At 40.5% G+C, this 26,825-nt stretch overlaps 1 protein-coding gene across 1 annotated transcript in view; it reads left to right on the top strand.

Annotated features, from left to right (window-relative positions):
* Window positions 1-26,825, top strand: part of SLC35F1 (solute carrier family 35 member F1) — a 249,613-nt gene that overhangs the window by 124,791 nt on the left and 97,997 nt on the right. The window contains exon 2 of the mRNA XM_086461268.1: window positions 19,085-19,260. Coding sequence (XP_086317394.1) covers window positions 19,085-19,260 — 176 coding nt within the window. The remainder of the gene's footprint in view (window positions 1-19,084; window positions 19,261-26,825) is intronic.

The raw sequence follows: 26,825 nt of genomic DNA, 5'->3' as shown, positions 1-26,825 counted from the left end.
GTCAGCCAGCCACTGGTCCCTTAAAGCTCTTCTCAGAAACTGATTTTTCTTCAATGTATTTTGAGCTGTGTTTTCCAATTTTTTAGCTAAGCTTGAAGTTTATAGCTAGATTTTTTTCTTTTTCCTGTTTTAACTTCATTTTGTATAATAGATGACAAAAGCCATAATATGACCTGGTGGTAGAAAGTTGAAATTACAAAAATTCACACTACAAATAAGGTTCAAATAAGCATTTCTTCAAACAACTTAATTAGGAATTTGATGGGTTCCCATGCCCTGCAATCAAACAAAGCTGGATGTGTTTCTGAAAGAGGCTTTTGGCAGGATTGTGGTCCTGGAGTTGCTCTGTAGATTGTTTTGGTGTGTGTTATACCCAGAGTTAGATTGCATGAATGGATTGTTTCCATTTTAATTTTAATATCATGGCATAAGAAGTATCAAGCTGTGGTTTTTTCTAAGTATCCTGTGCTGCTCAGGTTAGCTGTTTGATGTGAAGCTGCCTGAATGCTAGAATTGGGATCAAAAGAATTTTGTCAGAAAAAAATAAGGAATTCGAACAGGCAAATGCTACACTTCTTAAGGAAGCAACAGATAGGAATTATGAAAAAATAATTTAAGAATAATTTGGAGGTTGCATTCTGTCTTGTCTACATCTATGCTGTGATGGTTTATTCTTCTCAAAAGTGATTTTAGGATTAAATACTACATTGGACATTGAAAGTACTGATATAGTAAGTGCAAGAAGAGAGTTTGAGAGGACTCACTGGCAGGTGGTCAGTAAAAACCTACTGAGATATGAAAATATGGAAATATTCCTTCTTGGTACTACATGTGGAGTTAGCTGACTTATGAAGAAGTTTCTTCTCTGGGAGTTTCTTCTCAAATTGTAAACCTTGAATGCTTTGGATATGAAATTATGCCTGATGTTTATTTGCTTGATAATGAAACAAAAAAGCACATACTCTGGCAATCTGCATTGCCATTTTCTCCAGGGAATTCTCAATGACATGAAAAATGTTTGGCTGGTGAGGCTTTCAAGCCTGACTCAGGTTTCACTTTAAAGAATCTTATTTTCTCTGTGTCCTTTTTCAGTTGTTCAAAGTAACAGCACCAGGTTCACTTCTAGTGAGACTGGACGTGCCATCATTGAATTTTGTCAAAGTAGATTTATCCTACAAGTACTCCGTACCTGTGTATTTGTAAGAAAAAATTGCCTATAAAGCCTCACATGTGTAGATCACCATTGTAACTGTCTAATTATCTGCAGAACAAGTTCACCAAGGTAGACATTTGCTTTTAAAACACACGTTCTGAACTGCATTCAATTCCTGGCTCTGAAGATGGAAGAGACCGAAAGAGTGGATAAAATCGGAGGCTTGAGCTGAACGGGCATAATTTTTGAATGCCTGTTGAGTTTCATCCAGTTTCTTCAGAACTGTTTCTTCAGTCAGGAGCAGGGGAGAATGGGGTTGTGAGACTCAGCTAAGCTGTGTCAGCGAAACCTTAGAAGAAGGAAAGCACAAAGCTTCAGGAAACTGAAAATCAATATAACCAGGCAATGAAAGTGTTTTTATTACAAAGAACCGAAAGCTGTCACACAACAAAAGGTTCACTGAAAATGGAAACAAGGAAAGTTTAAGGCTTTAGCTGTTCCAGGAAAATTGTGAAAAACAAACCACAGTTACGAGGAGACAATATAACACACTTTTCTTTGAGGGATGAGAAGATCTTGCCCACAAGAAGTTAGGAGGGCTGGAACCACCAACGCTGGTGGGCAGCTTCCACTGGGTTTTCTTGAGGAAACTATTTTTGTGTTACCTCTCAGTTCCTATTCTGTTTCCTACGTAAAGGAAAGCTTTCTGATAGGTGCTGGTTTAATATAGGAGAGTCCTTTCTCTGAGATTTTGTGACCTGAACAGACACAACAGTCATTACTGGAGAGTATATTGAGGCAGAGAGAGCTGAAGATATCTGTGGTAGGTCTGTAGTAGAACTGGGAATAGAGTTTAAGGAAAAAATCCCACAGTTAAAGACCTCTGCCTGCTTTTCCTGACCCCCAGTGAACAGGTAAGGCCTTTGGACCAAAGACCATAATTAGCATCTCACAAGCCAGGCTGGACTACTGAAGTGATTCTTCTGTCTGGCCTTGTGAAAATAATCAGACACGATAGAAAGCCTAATATGCTTGCCAGCTGGTCAGAAGCTGCAATGTTGGGGTTTTTTTAACTGCTTGTCACTGCTATGACACAAGCTCAGCAGGCAGTGGGTCCTCAACATGGGTGCTGCACCACCTTCCAGGTTCCCAGTGTCAAGCACAGGCAGAGAGAGGGCAGAAGTGTCTCAAGGTGAGACTTCTTTGCTCCTGTGGTTGTGTGAGGCTTGGTTGTGTGAAGCTTTGCTTCCCCCAGATCTATCTGCAACAAAATCTCCTCCACCCCTGTGATGGGTTGACCTTGGTTGGCTGCCAGATGCCCACCAAGCTGCTCTTTCACTCTCCCTCTTCAACATGGGGAAAGTAAGAATGAAAAAGAAAGTAAGATGAAAAATTAGTAAGTCAAGATAAAGGTGGTTTATCCTAGCCAGACACAGTATGATCGCCAAGGACCTTGTAGACAGGTTGTTCTCATCTTAGCAATTTATTTCGCTTCTCACAATAGTGCCTGTATCCAGCCATTCTCATTTTCAGATGCTCCTTCTGAAATACAGCAGTGCACCCTCCCAACTGGGTAGTCCAAGAGCCCTAAACATTAATTAGACTAACCCAAAGATTAAGCAAACAATTAAGCAAAGATTAAGGAAGTGATTACTCTGATGTTTCTCATTGATTTGATCTCTCCCTGTGCTCAGTCAGCAGCCGCTCAGCACCCTAAGCAGTCCCATCTCCATGTTTGGGCATTTATTGTTTTGAGCAGGTTGTGCAGACGTATTTGTATGTTTATTATTGTCTAAATCTCATGATCTTCATTTGCTCAGAACGTCATATGACAGAAATGTAAAAACATTGACCTTTGTGTAATGCTTGCGTGGAAATGAGTATTACTGTTGTTATTATTTCTTCTTTCTCAAAGTCTTGTTTGAGGAAAGAGATGAAGGTTGGACTCCCATAACTAGTTTGTTCCACAGTGTAAGTTGGATTTTTAATTCTGATCTCTTACTATGCAAAAACATTGTTCGGCCACTAATGCTCTTTCTTGAACTGAAATACTGTTCTTGAGTGGTGTCTGAAGCCACAGCTCTCAAACTGTTTTAAACTAGAAGAGGATAAATTCATGCTATAATGAGTCTTCCTAATCTCTGACTTCCACAGTTTGATGAATTTCAGTATAGCATGTTTCATTAATATTATATGAGAAAATGATTTGCAGGCAAATTAAGTGGTTGACACAGGTACTAAATAATAAAAGCATATAAATTAAATTCAAGCACACAATTAATTACAAGATTAATCTCTTTCATCTGGCCCCATGATATCTCTCAACATGTCTGAATATACATAATCATATTAGTTGAGCATGAAAATACTTTTATGTGCACCTTAATGTGATACTGATATTCTGTACCTCCAATAATTGTACAGTACACAGGTGAAGTGTGATGCTCCCCAACAGCATAAACTGAAAACTAGCAAAAAATAGCATCTGGTTCTCAAACTGCTCTCATGTTTCAAAGGTTGTATATTACCTACCTTTGCATAGTAAGATGCATGCAGTAAGGAAACTGTAACAGCAATGTAGCATGATTTGATGACTATTGATACCAAAACTTTCTCATTGACTGCCACTGTTTTGTTCAGATACTTTCCCCTTTGAAGTCATCTGATGTCTGTCCAAGCACTTGACCTACTGATCAGACTTACGGAGCAAACAGTGAAAAAAATCCTCCTCAATAATTTCACGTAAAGTTGAACATTTGAAGGGCCATTGTCATACCAAATTTGTTTTTTCTGGGTAAAGATGGTTTTGTAGCTGCAGTCTTCTATGATGTTCTTTCTATCCATCTTCCCAAGAATATAAATCTTCTTCATACGGAACAGAATCTGAAAAAGCAGAATGACATCCTGTTGGGTAAATCATATTCATTATATTTCACAAGTCTAAACAACTTTTCAATCTTGTTCTGGATTTCCCTGCTTCTGCTTGAGCACACCACCAGCGGATTTTCACTGGTAGCCAAATTTCTGTGTGGGGAACTGAGAGGTGAGTGAAGTGACCTTAAGAAACATGCTCCCAAGTCACGGGGAGCCCCGTCTTGGTCTCAGGTCACCGGCAGTGGGTGCGCCCACATCAGCTTCACCTGCTTAACTCCAATATAAATATGGATCTCTGTGTTCAAACTGGGCTCCATAAACACAAGCATTTGACTTATACAGACTAATTTAATTACAGTTAAGTTAAATTTTAGTTTAATACATACTTACGTATGGACTACCCAGTTGTGAGGGTGCACTGCTGTATTCCTAAGAAGGAAGTGAAAAGCTAATTTATTTTTTACATCTACGAAGTATTTAGGTGCTTTACAACCCCATATGGTCCTTGTCAGATAATCCCTTCCAAACATAAATTAGCCAAAGCGTGTTGCTCAAAAGCAACGTGTAAGGTAGCTACAATAGTGTTGCAGTACACCCTTCATGAATATAATCCCTTAACCCAATGCATGTGCTGTATATGATGAGTATGTCATTTGATTCACTCATGTGGCTTATGAGAGAATTTCTGCCTTTTCTCTGTTTCTGTTATTTCTTACTAGAAAAAAAAAAAAATCAATGGAAAATGAAATGCATATTGTTACAGTGAAATCCTATTTAACGGGTAACTTCAATTCTGAAAGGCAAGGAAACAGAGAGCTAAGGCTGGGATTTCATCCTTCAGTTATAACTGCGGCCTTAGGCACCTTTCAGAGGGGTGATTTCTGGAGAGCAAATGCTATTCAATAACGCAGAAATTCTTCCTCTTCTTTTCAATGCTGATGGTGGGTTTATGCAGTATTTTTATAACAGTAACTGTGTAAAGCTTTAGAACAGCTTGTCTCAAATGTCGTGCATGCACAGAAAATGATTTAATCCTTGATTTTTCCTCACACTTTTCATTTGAACTGTCAGACTGACCCCCTGCTCACTTCACTCGAGGCACTGATCTAAACTGTGCTGGAAAAGGGAATAAACCAAACTTGCCAGCTGAAGGTTGTGACCACACTTCTATATGGCTTGGAGGCGAAAGATCCTCTGCTGAGGAAAAGCACTTTGTCTCTGAGGAAGCCTCCCTGCGCCCCAATGGACTTTTTATTCCATTTTTGAGAGGCCATCATTTTGGAGAGATGCCTGAGCTGGCATGTTGTCCTCAGCTGTGTCTTCACAGGAGATGTGCTTCTTCAGAGGGCAGCTTCAGCTTGTGCAGGCTGCTCTCTGATCCATGCGCAGGAGGGTGAACCAGTATGAGTGCTGCCAGTGAAACACTACACGCAGAACAATCCAGAGGATAATACAGGAGTGCCATTTTCCAGGTCCAAGGATGGGGAGGTTAGCACACCTGAAGGATAAGGGGAAGAACAGAGCTATGCCTCCTCCATACCCACTGCTGTCAGGAGAGTAGTGTGGTGCTGATTAACTTCCCAGCTAAAATATATAAACTGGGAAAGCCTCATGAGGCTGATCTCATTTACTGCAGCTGGATGTCCATTCTGATCCATGTTCTCCTGGTTGAGGAGTGCATTTTGGCCTGCAGTCACCCTGTGTATGGGAAGAAGGTGGAGTATCAGCCACACATACTGAGGAGACCCTCAGTGGCCTGGTTACAGCTCATTCATTGCCAGTTCAGTGCTGGGAAGGCAAAAATATACCCAAATCCCACTAAGAATATCTATTGTACATGATTTGAGTTTTCTTTTCTTTTCTTGCGTATCTGAAATGTAGATGCTAATATTGTGAAGAAATTACAATGAAGTAACCTGGGAGGTAGGGAGCATAGGCAGATCAATGCTCTGTCAAAATGTCAGTCCTTGTTTATCTCCTGCAAAACGACCTTACAGCTCCCCTTTCTTTCTTCACCGGTTTCATTTTACTTTAAGCGGGTCATCATTCTCATCTTTTAGGTCATCACTGGCTTTGGTTGTATATTTGGCACCACAGCAGGATCCTGTAGGCCAGGAATTTCTCGGTCCTGACCCTCTGAAGATCTGCAGCTGACACCTTCCCAGATCACTCACATTTCTTTTTTATTTCAAACACCCTGCAATTGTAAACTCTGCTAAAACCAGCAAAAATGAGATCAGTGCCCTTATATTTTTTCAACTGATCCTGTTCCATCATTGTGTGTCAGGTCTGTAGTAAATTTACAGTGTTGACAGAGGCAGTCATGCTGTTTCACCGAATTGAAAGGAAGAGAAGAAGGGAGAGATTTATCTTGGAGCCTAAGGGTAGAGCAGTAAGCCAGAACCATCGCTCTCATACCTAAAAATGAACTTGTGTTGCAGATACCTGGACTTTTTATTTAGCAGAATGTGAATTCTCTCCAGTTGTAATTTCTGCTCAAAATCTCATTTTTCTTTTTGAATTATATGGAATAGAAATTTAAACACAGATGCAGAAGTTTGGATGTAATTTTGGCTGGGTAATGGCCATCACTGCTGTGTAGTGAGCAAACAGCAAAAGCAGGGAGAGGGAGAAGTACCTGTACTCCACACCCCTTTGAGGAGGCTGGCTTTGCAGTGGCCCCTTTCACCAAGTGCTTCCTTTTCTGCAGACCTGTAGTATCATAGAAGTAGAAAGACAGAGAAGACCTGTGAAAGCAACTATGTGTTATCACTGCGTCAGTTCTGGACACCCAAATTGAGATGCCTTAGAAGGACCTTGATTTTAGAAAGGACCAGTAGCAGCCATAGAAGAAAACTCAACGCCTTTCAAATCCTATAAGCAAGGCACTCCAAATCAGCCCAGCTGGGCCAGGAAGGATGTAGCCTACTGAAATCCCTCACTACTGCAGCCCTGGGGGAGTTACCAACCTAAAACAAGTATTCACTCTCCAGCTGTGCCTCCACAGCTCCTCTGGAGCTGGAGCACAAACTTCTCTTCCAGAAGGTGGTAAACAGTTCTGTGAAACCCCATAACCCTTAAATTGTTTGCCTAAGTGGCTTCAGTGGTCTCATGCTGAGGACTCAAACTCATATATTTCGTCTCCTGTGGTGTATTAACCACTAGATTAGAGGTGGATCTGATGGGGGTGTTTTCTGTTCCTCCTTGATGAAGTTATGCCACCATGAAACTAAGTATTCAGGCTTCACAGGCAAGAAGAGGGTAGAGAAAGACACTCACCCAAAAGGGGAAAATCCTGGCCTCCCTGCATTAAAGAATTGTTGGGGAAAAATGCATAAAATATTAATGTCCATATTTATCATAATATCCACAAGCAAGCAACTTTGAGCATTACTCCTGCTTGAGAGGCTGCAGAATGAGGCAGCAGCAATACTAACATAGACATAGGAAACAGTAAAAGAAGGTCAGGGCCTTGAAGAGTCAAAGTCAGAATAAGCCACAGGCACTCGAGCATCTCTCCTTTGAAGTAGCTGGCGATGTGGGAAAGTGTGTGGTCGCCTGGTGCCATCCTCGGTGAAATGCTAATGTGGATATCCTTTGTCTTTCTGTACCAGGGGTGCAATCAAGGGGCCAGTTTAAGGACATTTTTCTTTAGGTTTGTTTCAGGTGTTTTAAGCATATAGTTGACAGTTGGAACTTACTGTAAAGAAGATTCAAATTTATGGGAATGGCACATGCCTACTTGGGGAGAAAACATGGCCCACTGAAGCAGGGATTTTTCAGTTTTTCTGTGTTTCGATGTTCTTGCAAATATCATTGTTAAGTTCCAGAAAAGTTGCAAAAAAATATATAAATAGTTGTGTTCTGAAGCATTATATATATAGTTAGTTTTAGCCAAGCAAAAGATTTTGCAAAAGCCAGGCAGATCAATTTGATTTTAAATTAAACTTTTACAGTAGATATGCTGTAAGTGCTCTCTAGAATGAACAGTCTTTGTTATTTAATATCTGCATTTTGCAGATATGCTGATATAAAAAATAAAGAAAAAATTGTACATCTTGTAATAATTGAACTAATAGTTTTAGTACTCCAGAAGCCAGCCATGATCTTCATAGGTGCACCTTCACACTTTCAATGTTCATACCTGTTACTTTTTTAACCTCTAATTTTATTGGAGAAACAAATAAACTATAATTGCTTTAGGTGCCTAATTGTGGATGCACAGCCCGTACTCAGAAGTACATACAATTAGAGTTGTGCATTTTACAGGGAGAGAAATTCAGGAAGAACTTTTGTAGTTTTCAGGAGCATCAGGAAAAATCTGAAGTCATCCATTATACTGACTCACATACATACCATTTTCTAGGAACTCTACCTAATTTTCCAAGCCCATACTTGTTTCTGACAACACTGAATTAAGTTATAGTAGCATCTATCACTGGAGGAATCTTGAGTCATTTAAACTTGTTTTCCATCAGAGCATTCAATCAAGATTGGCTTATCAGTGGCAGGGGTATAGCAGGAGCTGTAATGCTTTTCACCTCCTTCTTTATCAACTGTCTCTCAATAGCTGTAAGACTTAGTCCATAAACCCCTATCAGTTTAAACTGTATTAGCACTGTACAGTAATGGCAAGAGAGCAATAAGAAGTGATGTTGTACTTCTTAGGGCACTAGTGAGCAATTTTTCTTCATGCTGGGAATCATCCAGGTCTATTACTATAGGCTCTTAGCTCATCTGAGAAAACTGGGAGCTAATGATGATCTTAACTGAACTGAAACTTTCAAAACTGTTTCTCATATTATCTAAAGATATTCATTTCTGTATTTATGATGTCCTGAGCCTCAGGCAGAAAAACCACTGGAAGTGGGATGAACTAATGAAATTTGACAGAGAACTTCATTTTCTCCAAGAGACAGAGAGCTGTCAGTCCTTCCACATCCCGGTTTCTTCCAAGAGCTGAAAGCTCAAACTGGTGCGTTTGGAACAAAGAATAAATCTCTATCTCATAAAAAGACATCTATTTGTGTTCTTTATTCTTGAGTTATAAAAATAATGGTGATCAGCAGTCCAATGATTCCTAGCTTTCACAGACTAAAATGTAGCAATTTCAGGAGCTGTCATATTTCATATAGAGTTCGAACCTGAGAAATTACAGCTCGCTCTTAATCCATATGTCTGGAAATCTCACTTTTTAAATTAATTTCTGGAAAATTATGGAGAAGTTACTTGTTTAAAAGTACCACATTCCTCAGTTAGTGTTTGTAACTAGTTTTGTAAGCTCTTGTGTGGGAAGTTAATTCTGTCATTTGTTATTCCAATCTAGATCAAATCTTTAGATCTAAGAGTCTTAATTTCCCTAGTCATACTTGGGTAGACAGTGATAATTTGTAAAAATTTATGGGCTGCTGGCTGTTAACAAGTTACACCAACACCCCCATCACCCCCTGCTTCCAATTTGCCACTGGACTCCTTCAAGATAATAGCATGGAAATTTTGTCACTGCACAAATCCGCTATTTTTAATGTATTTCTTATTTAAAAACAATTAAGAAATGCTTTCTTTGCACTTATAGTCAGTGCAGCAGATTGTCTCAGCATTATATTGCTAAATATTAAGTGCAGGGGTAAGTTTTATCTGTGTGAGAATAGTCTTTAAAAAAATCCAGTTCCTTTGTTATTAAACATTTTAATACATATGTATTTGTGAGTACGCGCGTGTGTGTGTGTGAAGTTGGAGTAAAAGCTTATCATAAATGAAACCTGTTTTCAGCAATTGCTGTAATTGGCAATTGGAGATTTATCAGGTAATATCTCATCTTAAGAGATTCCCAAGACTTGATGAATATGATTCTACTTTGTTTTCATCTGAAGCCATCAGTCTGTGCTGGTCCCCCAAGCTGTCACTTAAAAGCAACAGAGCCTCAGTCAGCCACAGCTTTGAGGCAGGTGTACCTAGACCTTGAATTTTAGTGAGCTCCCCAAAAGACTCTTAAATTCAAGCCCAGTTGTATTTGAATAGAAGTTAAAACCTTAACACTTTAATTAGAAAAACCTCAAAGAAACTGGGAAAGCCAAAAGGTACAGGGTAAGAAACACATGCAGCTCTCCCCTTGCCCAGTGTGTCCTTCCAGTCAAGGCAGTGACTGCCAGGGCTTCTCCAGCTCTTAGGAAGTACCAACCGTGTGGCCTGATCTGCCTGTCCCCTTCCCTTCCCTTCCCTTCCCTTCCCTTCCCTTCCCTTCCCTTCCCTTCCCTTCCCTTCCCTTCCCTTCCCTTCCCTTCCCTTCCCTTCCCTTCCCTTCCCTTCCCTTCCCTTCCCTTCCCTTCCCTTCCCTTCCCTTCCCTTCCCTTCCCTTCCCTTCCCTTCCCTTCCCTTCCCTTCCCTTCCCTTCCCTTCCCTTCCCTTCCCTTCCCTTCCCTTCCCTTCCCTTCCCTTCCCTTCCCTTCCCTTCCCTTCCCTTCCCTTCCCTTCCCTTCCCTTCCCTTCCCTTCCCTTCCCTTCCCTTCCCTTCCCTTCCCTTCCCTTCCCTTCCCTTCCCTTCCCTTCCCTTCCCTTCCCTTCCCTTCCCTTCCCTTCCCTTCCCTTCCCTTCCCTTCCCTTCCCTTCCCTTCCCTTCCCTTCCCTTCCCTTCCCTTCCCTTCCCTTCCCTTCCCTTCCCTTCCCTTCCCTTCCCTTCCCTTCCCTTCCCTTCCCTTCCCTTCCCTTCCCTTCCCTTCCCTTCCCTTCCCTTCCCTTCCCTTCCCTTCCCTTCCCTTCCCTTCCCTTCCCTTCCCTTCCCTTCCCTTCCCTTCCCTTCCCTTCCCTTCCCTTCCCTTCCCTTCCCTTCCCTTCCCTTCCCTTCCCTTCCCTTCCCTTCCCTTCCCTTCCCTTCCCTTCCCTTCCCTTCCCTTCCCTTCGAGCTGCAGCCCTCGGCTTTGCGCAGTGACTCTGTCTGCCTGGGCCCTGCTGTCCCCACAGCCTTCTCCCTGCAGCCACTGAAGGAAAAAACAACCCCACTACCCTCCTTTGGGGCCCATCCAAGTCAGTGATTTGTCACAAAAACGTCACGGATAACTGGGAACGTGCAGATACAGCCAATACCATGCAATGTGGAGGAAAGTATCATAAAGTTTGGTCCAGAGCCACAGTATGAGTAAGGAGGTAGTGGGGAGGTGGTGGGAGAAGGTGAGGAGAGCAAGAAAGCACAGAGCTCCCCTCCTCTCCCCAGCCTAAGGCATGAAGACTTTTGACTGCAGTGAGAAGGAATTAATTCTATACTTCTGGCTCACACAGAAGGGCTCAAAGCCTTGATTTAAAAAAAAACAAAAAAAAAAAACAAAACCAAAGAAAACCCTTTTTTAGATTCGTTGGGATACAGAGCAGAAAACAGACAGGGAACTTGTGGGTAGCGTTCTACTCCTTTACTGGGTTTTCTTCAAAAATTAGGTCTAGGATGTCAAGGCCTGGAGCTTTTCAGACCAGCCTGAAGATTTGAGATGCACAGATTCCACAGTGCTGACCTCTCCTAATGAGACTGAAGCGTTCACATTTGCAAAATAAAGAGGTAATCCTCTCAAGATACTGCAGAGAATCTGCATTTCTTTTGAACATCAGTGGAAGCTTGAGCTACTCTGCAACTTACCATGCAGAAAATTCACCCTTTGTGGTGAAATGCAGTACAAAGCCTGTGCATCATTTAAATGCAACTGGAGATTTCAAAAAAATGACTCAGTAAGAATTAAGTGGTGGGATAGGCTTGGTGTTGAGTGGGTTTCACTCTGATTTGTAGGTTAATATTAGAGTTACTCATATTTCAATTCAGTATATGAGTTTAGCTGGGATTCAGGCTTTGGTATTTCACTGTTCAATGATGGCTTGATGCCTGTATTCAAAAGATATTTTAGGTTGTTCTTCCTCAGCAGAAATAGTAGAAAAATCTTTTGTTTAGACCTTCAAGACCATTGTATTTTCTTGAGACATCATCTAGAATGATCATGGAGAATGTACACTATGGGACTAGCTGACTAATAGGATAAATGGGGTACATGTGCCTGTGGTGTTATTATCAATATATTGTGACTACTTCTGTAAGTTGCTCTAAACCAGCATGCAGCAGCGTTGATGCATTAATTGAAGACACTTGCTGCAATCCTTACCTTACTAAGAGGCAGCCCAGGGACGTTGTGGAGTCTTCTTCTCTGGAGATATTCAAAACCCATCTGGACACATTCCTCTGTGACCTAATCTAGGATAACCTGCTTTGGCGGGGGAGTTGGGCTAGATGGTCTCCAGAGGTCCCTTCTAACTCCTACCATTCTGTGATTCTGTAAGAGAGGCAGAGAGGATGGAAAGGTTGCATGTGCCAGCTTGTAGAATCTCTTCCCTGTGTAACAGACATATCAGAATAATGGGAAAATAAGAAAAGATAAGTTTTCATGAAAAATTATTGTAGAATCTTGTTCTCTAGATACAATAGATTTCAGAGCAATGCAGGACTAATTAATAGGAGGCTTCATATGCTTAAGGTATATTACAAAATCTGCCGCTTTAGCTTTCAATGAGAGTTCAGTTGATTGTCCTGAAAAAAGTTTTACCAAATGCTGTTAATTTATTCTTTCACAAGCTGCCTATGTGCACATTGAGTGCGAACAGCAAAATAGGGAAATAATGTCCATGACCTCATTAAGCAGATATTCAAATGCGGAGTGGTGTGGGAATTTAGGAACTCTGCTGCAGTGGAAGCAGCCACATCCTGGCGTAGGGTTAGTATTTGAGGTTTTGATGTGTGCCGTTCCTGCTTTTCCTGTGGTAATGTGTTCAACATTTCTGTCTATAGATATTTAAGATAAGATTCCACATCCACCTTTAAGCTTTTAAATAAATTTGACTAGATTCTTATAGAGGCATAAGTTCAGCTCACTTTGAATCAAAGTAAAGTTTTTAAGACCTTGTTTTATTTTTCTTTGCACTTTTATAGAAACTCACTAAAACGCACTCAAGTGAAGAAGCTTGGCAAAATCACAGTGCTGTGACAGACATCATCAGCTTTGCTATGGCATAGTAGTAATCAGGCTCTAAATGAAGTGTATCTGTTTTTTCATTTTTTAAATACATGCTTGGAACATTTGGAGCAATAACTTTGTACAGCAGCCATTACCATCGTAGAGAAAGCATGGTCCTGCCTGCAGGCCCACTCTAACAGTGCTATGGAGCAGCCTTTACAGATGTGTTCCTCTAGTGAAATCTCAGCTCAGGAGACAGACTGTTAATCTCTTGTCTGCTGGAGCCTGTGGCGTGCTGAAGGATTAACACACCTCATGCTAGAGATTAAAAGTACCGGTAGCCTCTGTTCTTTGTCCTCTGAGGTACTCTTTAACTGATGTCAGTGGGGACCTATCAGTGGAAGGAGACCAAATAAAGTACAAAAGAGAGGAGAGAAAGCAATTAAGTTAAAAGAAGACTGATATGGAGAGTGCCTTAAAACAGGATTTAGTGTCAGAATAAAATAGGCCTGAATGTTTAAATCACTTGGCCACCCTCTGCATGTCACTGATTCTCCAGCATACAGCAGCTGTGATTGTGTGGCCCCTTCTGAATGTTGCGCTGCATTGATTTTATATTATGAATGGTGTTTTACTGTCCTGGGGAGGACATGGAAATGAACTAACAGTCAAAGCTAAATGTTTTAACTTTATGAAAAATAATTGCAGGAGAACCTGAGGATAGTTGTTTAGTACTTTATATCACACCAGTGTGTATGTGCTATGAACCAAGCATTAGCTTCAGAGGTCTTGGATATGAGAATGTCTGCCTTCAGAAGTTTATGGTGTTATCACGGCTGATAAACAAGGAGAAATTCAAGTGACAGAAATTTCCATATGTCTGCAGGAGCAAGTAAAGATGATGCACAGCAGCTACCAGCCTAGGCATTTAAACAGAATTAAATGGCTCCCAATGCGAAGATGAGGCTTTGTCTTCTGTCTCCACTTCTAAAGAGGTGATGAAGAAATACAGTTTTATTTCTGTTAGGTATCATGAAAACCCATGATAGATGCCTAGCAGTGTGACACCTGGAGGTTTAGGAGTAATTCTGGCCTACTTCTTACTTCAAAATATCCATCTGACCCAATAGGAAGCATTGGACAGATTAACTAGCAGGTGTGGCTACACCTACAGTGAAATGAATTTAATCATTTCCAATGCAGGATTTTAATTAAAGCAAAAAAAATCAAGGAGCAGGCCTTAAATTGGTCGTTTACAGGAGAAGAATGTCTTCTATTTGCTCTGTATTAGTGAATGACTAGTGACAGGATAAAAGGAAATGGCCTCAAGTTGCACCAGGGGAGGTTTAGATTGGACATTAGGAAAAATTTCTTACCAAAAGGGTTGTCATGCATTGGAACAGGCTGCCGGGGGAAGTGGTGAAGTCACCATCCCTGGAGGTATTGAAAAGACGTGTAGTTATGGTGCTTAGGGACATGGTTATCTGGGGGGCTTGGCAGTGCTAGGTTAACAGTTGGACTCCATGATCTTAAAGGTCTTTTCCAACCTGAATGATTCTATAATTCTATGCATTCATGAGATCAAAGTTCACAGTCAAGCTGAAGATCTTCCCCTGTTTAAACTTGGCTTGAGAAGATGCTGTTGATCTTAGTGAGGGAAAATGGGATTTTTGAAGAATTGCTTTATTTTGATTTAAATAGGAAACAAGTAGAAAAACAGAATAGTGCTCAACTAAAGAGAAATTGGACCCTGAAAGGCAGAAAACCTCACTTTTGTAAAGCTTTTTGTAGTGAGACTCTTTTTGGTGTTCTGTTTGAAGGCCCTCAAACCATACAGGTTTTCTTCAAGATATGAATGAATGTTGCTTCCTCAGTGAATGAATGTATTACTGAAGCCAGCACAATAGACCAAAGGCTTAGGGAGGAAATTATCCTTTGTGCCAGTCTTTGAGTGTTGGAGGGTATGAAAACCAACAGGGAAAGTGTTGCAGATAGGAGCCATGTTGCGTATTTCAACAGTATTATGATATTTAGGAGAGATACTAATGAGTGCCAGAGACGACAGCAGTGAGTTAGTTGCTTTTTGCTCTGTCTAAAGGAAGTAGTAGCTTTTCCACAGCCATTGAAAGCTTCTTTTCAATGTATGCTTGCTGCTGCTTCTTAAAAAAGAACTCATTTGTTATTGTTCTTATTCAGGTATTAAAAGCTTAGAAGCTAAGACTCTTGTATTATTAGATCATTGTTGGCAGGAAAAATGAAATACAGATAATGCTATCACGCATTTTCAGTACAATTCAGGCACCTTACATTGGTTGTTAGGGTTATCCAAACATTGTATTATTCTTTGTGGCTGCTGACATTGTCACTAATTAAAACAAATAATTTCAGATTTGTTTCTACTTTTTGGCTTGAAAAGATGCGAGTCGTTCTCTTCCATTCCACTCAAGGCAAAAATCAACATTTTATTGATCTTGTGCTTTGATTTCTCTTATTTATTCATTTCAGTTGTTTTCCATGGTAGTGGTTAGCTTCACTTGCAGCCTGCGCTGATGAGAGAAGGGGAGCATACCAAATCGTCTGTGCCACTACATGTCATTCCTGTCTGTAGTGGACATATTTTTAGGTAAGGCAGGATAGTTAATGTGAGCACAAACAGTTTCAGGAATAACTATACAGTATAAAATGGATCATCTTCGCTTGAAATTCATGGACGTTTGAATTAGTTCTGCTTAAACGTCTAACTTATGCTACTCTGCACTGAGGAGATAAGAATAAAAGAAGAGATGTATTCTTCTATGTCATACATCATCTGTGAAATGCTTAAGTTCTGGCTGGAGGAGGAAAACAACAGCTTGATTTCAGAATAATTTTTCTTACATAATTAAAAAATATCAAATTGGCTCAAAAGTCAGAGATGACCGGTATGTATTCAATATCATTTATGCAGTCAGTGTTTTGAAAGCTGGTGGCCTGGACAGTACTACTTGCACTCGTCTTCCATAAAGTAGTTTTCTGCATTTTTTACATAATGTTATTATCCAGAAGACAAATTTTATTTAAAGGCTATTTCAAGCTACAGAGATTATACTCTGATCCACATCTAACCTTTATCTACAGACTTGGAGGTTCATAGACTTGATTCTTGTCCATGTCTGTTTTTACTGAACTCCTAATTACCCTTTGTCTTCATTGATGACTTCAGTAATACAATAGTGAATGGAATTTTTGACATATATTGTAAAGGACAGAAGACACAGAAAGCTATTCTAAATGACTTCTTAGGAAGAAGACCATACATTTGAATTACCTTGAATTACCTTCTTGTTTGTAAGTTTATGAAATGTAAAATGTAGAAGCTGAAGACAGGTGATATATATATGTGTGTGTATATATATATAAGGCTGTAGACAGCTGCTTGAACTCTTTAGGAAAACTGCCACTGGTAGATGAGGTTGAATGACTTGCCAAAGAATCATGTATGAAAAAAATATGTCTGTTTTATAAATTGCCAAATGGCAATGACACACTCCAGAGAGGGCTACAGTTATCATATTCAGCCTTGAAAAATTCCTGGTGTTTTTCATTTTTTGTTGGTTGGATTTTTAATACAGAGGTCAGTACTGCCTGGTTAGGCCTCGTGACACACCTGAGTATAGGGAGCTGAGATAAAAAAGTTATTCCTTATATAAGACCTCATCAAATTTCCAACCAGTCTGATAAAATGTAATGATTAGTGACGTCCAACAGCTAACAGCCGTATGGAACAAGGAATATATTACTGGCAAAATCCATTCATGAGTGAGGATATATTTAGCTTTTTGTAAATCTAAGTAGGATCCAAAATGCTTCTTTCCAGAACAGATGCAGTGCCACAATGGATGTGATATGACATTCGCTCATGGGCATAGCTGAGATACAGAGAACAGCTAATAACCACCTGCATACTGTAGAGAAACAGATTTGCAAACATTTAATTTACTAATGAAATAAAACTACAAAAACTGCAGTAGGCAAGAGGACAGCCCTGCGTGAAACTTCATTGCAGGAGAAGGACGTAAGGAAACACTATCCAACTAAATGAAGAACTGTAAACAAGTTTACAAGATTAATATGTGGATTTAAATTGTAGTCACTAGTCAAATTTCTTATTCCATGTCAACAGCATAGCAGGTAACAGCAGGAACCAAGGATCCATAGTTTTGGCAGCATTCACATCACAGTATAAGATACTATCTCCACCGAGTGTGTTTGTTTCTCATGGTTATGTTTCACAGTAGAGTGAGTAATGTGAAAGGGGAGAATCAGTGGAGGCAGCAGTTGTGGATCCTTACTTGCTACTTATCCAGTAGTCTCCCATCAAAACGTGGGGTTTAGCACAATAAAGTTTGTTCCCTTACTATCTGTGTCAGGCTGTTTGTCAGCGAGGTATGTTGGCTGAATATAATCACCCAGCCTCCTGTGCTTTCCAGTGTCTGTTTGGTTGAATCACGCCATGACTGACACAGAGACACATTAGTGGGAGGATTGTTTATGAGAAAAAGGGAAACAAATTTGACACTTGAGTTTACCAGGAAAGTTGTTGCTGGAGCACAGATGCTCATCGCTGCTGAATACACATAGCCGAGGTCAGGAAAATCTGTCAGGGAAAGCAAAGCGGCCTTGAAGCGATTTTTTTTAACCGTCTGGCAGAGGAGAACACACATGAAATTTGTTACAGCTGAGCAGAGTGCTGCCCTCCTTCCTATACTCCCTTAGGATTGCCTAATCCCCTTTCCTCATACCAGGCTCTGATGAGACACTGCAGAGCACGCTCCTCTCCCGCCTTCCTCTCTCTTTCATGGGTTCCCCCAGGGACCTACAGCCCCTCTTTTCTGCAGGCTGGTGACAGTGACAGCAGCAGCTGGCAGGTCTTGGACTAGATGTCCCATTTGGATGTCCTTTCACTCTTCCTTGCAGTCATTGTGCGTGCTCCTCTGCAGGCCAACATTTTGTATTTCATGCTTCTACATGGAAAGGCATAGCTGTGGAGCAGGCCTGGTCATCATGAAAGTACTGAACCTGGGAGACCTTTTAAGGGTAATTTAAAAATGTACATATTCTTGTGCTAGGGGTATAGGAGATCCTGTGGCAAAAACTGGAAGAGGAGGATTGTTTGGATTGAATTGGGCTGTGCAGTTAGAAAACAGATTCTGCAACAAGAGTAAAAGTTAAAGATAGTTGGAAGGGAAAGGGCTTTCAGATATAGCGGTTTCTTGAGTAAAGAGGAGAAAACTATAGGGAGGTAGAGAACATGCACAAAAGGAAGAACTATCGGAGACCTATGGGGAGAGATAATGGGGAACATTGTAATAGGGGAATGCGGAGGAGACTGGAGATCGAAGCAAAGAAAAATAGATTGAAGCAAGAAGCCAAACCAGAAAATACATTTTTAAGAACAAGAAGGAGGCAGGAAGGGAAAAAGTGGAACCTCCTGCTCCCACCAAACAGAAGACGGAGTAAGCGGTGACAAAGATGAAAGAAAAGATACATCTTTTTTTCACAGTAGATGGAAAGAATAGTTTATCCAATGAAATAGAAATTAAATGAGGGGAAGGAAGTTATACGCTAAATTCAAGTTGACGGTGAAACACAGTAAAATCCTTTCTCTGCTTTTTCTATGTGTCTACTAAGTCCTGGAAGAGCTTTGATTCCCACGCTGGCTGAATGATAGTCTTGGGTCTTTCTGTTAGGGAAGGTGCTCGAAGGAAGCAATGTTGTATTTTGTTTGATTTAAACTATCATTTATCCTTTGTGAAATGTGGAATATGAAGTGAAGTGGTAGAGATGTAACATCTGTGGTTGTTCAATACGTGAATAAAAGCTAGTGTGTTTGGGTGATGTTTAAGCTCATGCTAAGAGCAGAAATAATGGAAATTCTATGTTGGCTACACCCAGCAGATCCCTCATTGACTGAAGCATCGTGTTTCTTCCCACGTCTTAGCACTGTTGAACATGATTCCTGGAGGAGGATGAGCATTTCCCCCTTGGTGAGGAGGCTGAGTATTTTATGTCTGTGTTTTTCTGTTCCTTTTAGGGATCTCTTGCTGTCTGTGGCGCTTGGCCAGGTACTCTCCCTCCTTATCTGTGGCATTGGTCTCACAAGCAAGTATTTGTCAGAAGATTTCCATGCCAACACACCTGTTTTTCAGAGCTTCCTCAATTATATCCTTCTATTCTTGGTCTACACAACAACACTAGCAGTCAGACAAGGTAAGTGCCTCTCTGAAACTGTTTTGTAGAAAACTGTGAGGGTAAAGGCTTTTGCAGAACAACAACAAGCAACGTGATTTAGACACATATCCCATTAACATTTGTTACATATTTACATTACCTAGTAACACATATTGGATGAACTGAAAAAAACCCCAACAAATCTTCATTAGCAAAGAGTAAATCAGTAGATGTTGAGGACAGTGGTGCTACCTAAAAGCAAAAAAGGAACATCAGTACTGTTCACTTCCTAACTGTTCTTATGGGAATGCTTGTCTTACACCTGCCTCTCTGGCACCACAACCACACACGCAGGGTTCATTTTGGATTTGGCTGTATACCTTGCTGGGAAATATTAGTATGCTTTACATCTTATATAGGCTAAGGAGAGCTCAGATGCAAGCAAAGAAGAGTTTGCTAGTTGTAGTTGCTGATCATGGCAATTCAATAGTTCACCTATTGTTAGAAAAAAATAGCAGACGATTTTCAGCTGTTGGGAAGTGGGAGATGAAGGGAGGGAATTCGGGATGCTGCATCTCTGGTTGCTGCATGGGCAGAGCAGCATTATGGCCCTGCCCCTGCTTTGCAACAGGGCCTGTGTAACCAATCTGACCTCCAAAGTGAGAAATGCATTATAGTACACTTTGGTAGAGTGTATCAAATGATCTTCTGTTTGACAGTCTATACGGGTGGTTGTGCCTTTCCTGCCTATCCCTTCCTTCTTTAAGATTTCATGTCTAGATGATGTGTGGGAGGTGAATGCGTTTAAGTACATTTCTCACCCACTCTTTTTTTGTAATTGTTTTATTTATTCACCTTCACAGAACACATGGATTAGAAGCAAAACAAATGAGCAAAAATATCATGTGCTTTCTTGACTCGACTCTCCTTTCATAAGGAGGGAAGGGCTCCTTGGAGGAAAAGAGCTACAAAATTTAGTGGGCCCCGGTACATTTATCAGCATACTGAGAGATTCACTTTTTCTTACAGGAGCAAATTTTTTTTGATTGTTCTTTTATGTTACATCTTCTAATGATTTAGGAACAAGCCTGAAGCTTAAGTTTTTCACTCATAGTGCAGTCTTGTGATACAATACTATAAAGTGTTCCAAAGACTTCATTTCCATGCGAAAAATGAACAGTCAAAAATATACTGCTGTGCTCTAGCACAAGGTGCTTGAATGTATTACAACTTAAGTTTTGTAAACCTTGGTCTCCATTGACGTTTTTCAGAAGCAATGAAGGCAAATCTGTGGAGGAAATGTCAGCTTTTATATAAGGAGAGATTGCTCAGGCAGTGTTCGCTGTCTTGGGTATTTCAGTTTGTGTAGGGGGAAACATCACCACATGCTTTGCTCTGCAAAAGGGTTTAAACTTATTAGTAGCATCTTTCTGGAGAACTGTGTTTAAAAATAATTCTTCTGAGTGTAGGATTGTCTAGATAGTCACAAGTTCTGTCCCAGAAATGTCCTTCTTGGGACTGATTTAGATATTGTGGAAGCCAAGTCCCTATGACTTTTAAATAGATTTTACTTTTTTGAAAATGCTAGCTTGTGAGAGGATATATGGCCCAGCATACTGCTGTGCGTTACAGGGGTTTATTTAGGATAATGGTTGACAGATGGTATATATCAACATATATCAATAATGCTATCAAGCACTCTCTTTTACAGATATAAAAATGTGTACTTTATTTTTATAAATAATTTTCTGACTCTGTTTAAAAATATAGTGGTGGACTAAAGCAAATTTGTCAGAGCTATCTGTTGTGCCAGTAAGATAGATTTGGGAAGCAAATGGGGAAAGTATTAAGGATATGTGAAAAATATTTTCTGGACAAGTGAGGAGGATTGCAGAGGTGTTTGGACAGGCGTGTGGTTGAATACGAACCATATGAACAACCAGAGCACAGTGTAAAGGGTACCAATGGAATAGTCTGGAAAAGGAGCTGTCAAAAAAAGAAAGATGGTTTGGTCTAAAAAAATCCAAAAGGAAATTGGCTACAGAAGCAATGAAAGCAATGATCCAGGCACTCAGCATAACATTTCTGTTGGATGGTATAGCACTGCGCAGCCAACTCATTTACTCGGCTTTTAATATTGCCAAGTGATTGAGCCTGACATTGTCTTTTTGCTTGTGTATTTATTCTAATTCATTATCTGTGTTTGTTCCACTAAGGCAGTTTTTCTAGCAGCTCTAATCGTTTGGCTTCGTTAACAGATGGAAATCACACAATAATGATATTAATTTTATATGGGATGATGCTGTTCTGAGTGCTGGGAACATCAGAAGGCTTTTTTTTTCAAGTGCAGTTCTCCTACTCTGTATGCAAGATTTAAGTTTCTTTAAATTATCCTCTTTCTCCTTCAGAAATCAAACCATCATAAGTTGGCTGGTAGTCAAAAATAACTGCATCCCTTTGTCTTTTTCTTTCCTTGCTTTCTTAATCTTGGGGGGGGGTGTGGGGGGTGTGGTTTGCAGAAATATACTGGCTAAGGAGCCGTCACTTGAGGAGGCAAAAAAAAACCTTAATTCATTGTAGGACTGAAAACTATAATTTCCTGAGACATATGGAACTCCTCTTTCTTTAGAGGCTTCTTCCAAATTTTGATTTGCTGTGGATCCCCTTTGACTTAGCCTTCCCTTCCTGCTCATCCTCTCACCACATATAAACTCCCCGAGTGATACTGAAAAGGTAGAATTTGCACTGGTCTCTGAAAATCATCATTAGCAGATGATTAAAGCCCCTAATTCCTGACCTCTTCTGACTGAAGCCTTCTGCAGTGAATGCCCAGCTTCCAGCAGCTAAAGCTAGTCCATGGGCAGCAGAAGCTTGCACTAAATTTTTACATTTTGGGTCAAGATGGGGTTTTTCCAAACTAATTTTATCACAGCCTTTTAGTAGATGTAAAAATTAGGACTACCACCTTGCAATAAATCCACATGTTGTCACAGCGTAAAGATGCAAAAGTCCTGCAGGTGTGAGAATCTCCGAGTACTTTTAAGCTTAATTATCATGCTAGCAAAAAGAAAAAAGGAAAGAAAAGCTTGTGTGTAGCTCTAGATGGGGAACTAGTTTGTCTCAACAGTTTTAAGCAGTGAAGATCCATGTAAGTAAGGCTTTTCATCATTATTGCATTTTTTGTTCTCATGACCAGAAATAAGCAGTGACAGAAGTGTTAAAGGAAATCTGTTCTTGTGTGATTTTCATATGAGCCTTAAAATATGAATACTACTCAGTTAGTGGTCATGAAAAAGAAAATAATTTGGCCAAACTGGGATTTTTCTGAGGCAAAATCCAACCCCCTTTTCTGTCAGTTGAACTCGGAAGTTTCTGTTAAATGATGAATCTGGTATCTAGAAAACTGTCTTTTACTCTGGATATTTTAATGCTAATTTTATTTTTTGTTGCTGTTGTTATATGTAAATTTAAGTTGAATGTGTTATTTCCCTGAAGAGGTGAGTGCAGAGGTTCTTCACAGTTAGGAATGCACACACTCAGGCATGCACAGATGCCAGTAGCCGCTTACCCACAAATACATATCCTCTAGAGCTTCCGGTCCAATGCTCATTAATGCACCACTGCTGAGGTCTGCATGTAATTCTTGAGGAGTTTTCTTTGTGTAAGAACAATGCTATAAAATTAATGTCACTAATGCAGCATTATAAGGCAACGAATGTCTGTCATTATATTTTATCTGGCTGACATGACAAAAAATTCATAGGTAATAAGGACCTCATCAGTTCTTTCTCTTGAGGTAACTTCCTCTCATGCCTGTTGTTTTCACAGCCAAAACCTGTATTTGTCCATGGTAACACCTCTGAGTTGAAAAGAAGGTTTTAACACACATTATCTCAGCTCAATTCCCTCATCAGCAGAGGATTCTGCTTAACAGAATCTTGTCAGGACACTTCCAGATACTACTTTGGGTTGTGTATTATTATTAACTGAGGACAGGCAAAGCCTTGGCTATCAGGAAGAAAAGCCTCCTAGCAGTGAAATGGAGCTATGGGACATAGAGCTGGCGGAGATTAGTTTTAACACCTTAAAAAGCAGTAAGTGGGAAATTGTCCATAGTGGACCAGAAGGTGTTAATTACTAACAGTCAACATGGGTGCAAGCATCAGCAGCTTGCCACCGAAAATAAATTACTTCTAAAAGCCACCTCACATATGCCTCAAATGAAAACAGCACATCTACTAGACATCATTAAAGAAAGAAAAAATATGAAACTGCTATTTTTTTGTTATTCTGGAAAACAAGAAATGAGGGAGCAGTAGAGATGCCTTTTGAACAGAAGGGAACGATAAAGCCTTAAGGGCCAGATTCTGTGCGAGTAGGGCTCCACACAGCAAGCTGTGCCTTTAATTTTAGTGCAAGAAGTTAGCGAGTATTTTCAGTCCACCATTACTGAGGGCTGGCAATAATTTGCTAGTTCAGAAAAGGTTTTATGAATCTGTGTATGTCTGGATGAATTCTGCTTCTAGGCTAAGTGATGAGGTTATAGCATATGTCAATGGAAATTCTGATTTCCTTAGAGTAACTAATGTCTTACATTTGACATATAATCAGATGTGATCTGTGCCCCTGAGTCAGCTAGAGCCCTGTGAGACTATTAAGGATTGCAGTCCTGTTACTGGAATATAATTTTTTATGCATTTCTATCTAGGATTTGTTTATGACATCAGTATCTCAGTCATATGTAAAATCCTGATTTATCTGCTATTCAAATATGTATCTCCATTTAGATACATGACCCTCGTCCCAACATCCTACCTACTTCCCTAAAATTGGCTGAAACAGGCTGCTTGAAGGGAAGTAGAACACTATATAGGAGTTGCTCTGTTTTACTGCAGTGCTTGTCAGCTATTTATTGAATGATAGAATGAGTAAATGTGTGGTTTTTTTTTTTTTACTCAATTTCATTCCACTAGCAATGTTGTATTAACACAAAGCTAGTATTATGTATTTAACTTAGGCAGACATACCAGAATTTTTTTAATGTTAACACTTTTTTTTTGTTGACTGCTCATAAGAACATGCCTGGGAAACAAAGAGAGTACATGATATAACCTGATCAAACTATATTAGGTATAATACACTTTGGGCAATATGTGTTGTACCATTGAGATGAAATGTCTTCTGGAAAGGCATTGATCCTGTCAGCATTTTCAACAAGAAGCCTTCACAAATACGGACCTTCCTGTTCACTGACGATGGGGGGCAGGGTGTGATTTTGATTAGAAAACATGCATTTCGTCATCGTTCCATTTCCTAAGTATGCTGTAGAACAAAGAGCTCGGTTATCCCTCCAGTGTTGAACAAAACCTGCACAAGCTGCAAGCAAGCAGCTTTATGGTCCTTTCTGCCTGCAACAGAAATGGTCCTTGGTCCCTCAAGGCGAGGACCCAGCCCACGCGCTGGTCTGCAAATGCATGGCAGACGTCACAAAGAGCAGCGGCGTTCCCCTTGAAGCACAGGGGAGGGCACATCAGGCTGGCCCAGCTTCTCCTGGCCCTCCCGCTGCAAGGGGCCAGGCTAACCCTGGGTTGTAAAAATGAAATACAGTAGCGAGCGTGGCTTGGGACCAGTGAAAAATAATGACCTTCTGGTCTTTGGTATTCTCATAGCGGTAGTGCAGAGTCTCCCTGCTGTGCTGCGCTTTGCAGTCTGCAGTGCACTTTCTCCTAATTACTCTGGGCTTCTAATTAGGGATGCCAAACTGTGCGGGATATGTTTATTATGAAGATGGTCAGCCAAACAGTCCTTTTGTCTGGGCTTTGAAGAGGCCTTTTCATATTCAGAGGGAATTCTGTAGTTTAGGAGAAATGAAACTAGAATGCTGGCTATTTACAGGCACTTCAAATTGCAGGGATCTTTTTTGTAACGTGTGATTTTGTGTTTTGGATAGCATGCTCACAGGAGCAACAATTATGATGTGTTATGTGTTTGGGATTTGCCTATCACATCATGGACACCACAGCAAGCTAGCTAGAAAAAAACAGTAGAACTAGAGCCAGATTCCTGTTCAGTCTCATTTACATGCTCATTGTGTTTGTGTTTGAATTTTCCCTCTACTTTCAATGGAGTTTTAAAAATTTCCTGCTGTAAAATGCTGAATGCTGCTGCTGTCTCTACTGTATGACCCTTAATTATTTTACTCCATAGGTGATTACAATTCAGTGAGGTGTTACACTTTTCCTGTATGCCTAGTTTCCATACAGGGCCTTGGGATCCTATTCTTTATGATCGTTTCCCAAAACTGCAGAATTTCCCTTCCTGGTCCAATGAAGTCTTGCATTCTTAGCCATAATACAGAAACAGATGCAATTTCAACAGAGTATGATTTATTCCATAGAGCTGGTAGGAAGACAGGGTAAAAAATGGTAGACCTTGTTGGTGATACAAAGGCAGGGGTAAAACCAATAGACTTGACCTTTTGTCTTTTGCTTTGTTTTGTTCTGCTGTTCCTAGTGGAGAGGTTGGGTGTTTTTTTCAGTTGTAGGGATTTTCCATTGTCAGCTGTCCTTGTTACACTAGCCAGCAGACAAATGCTTTCTGCTTTGGCCCTGCTGCTCCTTTCCACCTGCACAAAGGACCTAGCGTCTCAGGGCACCTCAGGGCTTAGTCAATTTTCGTTTTCATCAGGTGCATTTTGCTTTGCCAGCAGTTTAGCAAGGTGCAAACAAACACTTACAGAGGGGAATCCTGGCCCCAAACATAGTGAAAATGTGTTGGCAGGTAAAGGCACAAAAGAAACCTCAGCCCTTTCTTTCTAGTGTTTTTATTTCTGTTCTGTGCTGCTGATTGTTAGGTTAGGCACCTCCTGTCCGAACCCACAGCACATGTCCTGTGTTACAAAATATATGTCCTTCTGTTAATCCTGGCCGAAGCAGCACAGTCTATCCTCTTGCCTCATATCATTGGAATAAATCATGTACATCCCACAGCACACAGAGAATTGAAAATTGGAAAGTACTGTTCCTTTAGGGTGCAGGTGGCAGCCGTTAAGCATGAACACTGTGTGTCGTGGTTTAATGATGCAAACACTAATACACTCGTGATGACCCCAAAGCAATAAAGGCCAGGCCTAATCAAGCATTCATGCTGTAGCATTCTCTATAGTAGTATCTCATGATCCCTGATGCAGCTCATTCAGTCCAGAGATGCCTCTGGTTTTACTAGGTTGCTCTCAAAACAGCTTTGCTCTCAAAGAAGTATCCTTTGTGCCATCAAAGACAAAGGAAGCTGCAGGAGGGCATCAAGCAAAAGGACAAGAGCACCTTATTTTTTCCTGTGCCTGCTGATGCAGACAAGAGGATGAAAAAAAAGATCTCTTACCATCCTCTTGACGTAAATGAGGAAATGGGAAGTCTTGTCCACACAGAGAAGTGAATTCATACTAAGGTTCCATGTGAACTAAGGGTACCTCTCCTTTCAACAAAGTCCCTGGAGCACTGAAATCAGGCAGTTCAATGCACAGATGCTCAGGTCACTCTTCAGTTCAGGAAGTTCAGACCTGGTCATGTCTCTGGCTGCCAGGTTTATGCCCTCAACAAAGTTTC

Source organism: Leptosomus discolor, chromosome 2 (assembly GCF_034619465.1).
Source record: "Leptosomus discolor isolate bLepDis1 chromosome 2, bLepDis1.hap2, whole genome shotgun sequence".
Taxonomy (NCBI): Eukaryota; Metazoa; Chordata; class Aves; order Leptosomiformes; family Leptosomidae; genus Leptosomus; species Leptosomus discolor.
The sequence above is the reverse complement of the archived record's forward strand: the minus strand, read 5'-3'. Positions and strand labels throughout refer to the sequence as shown.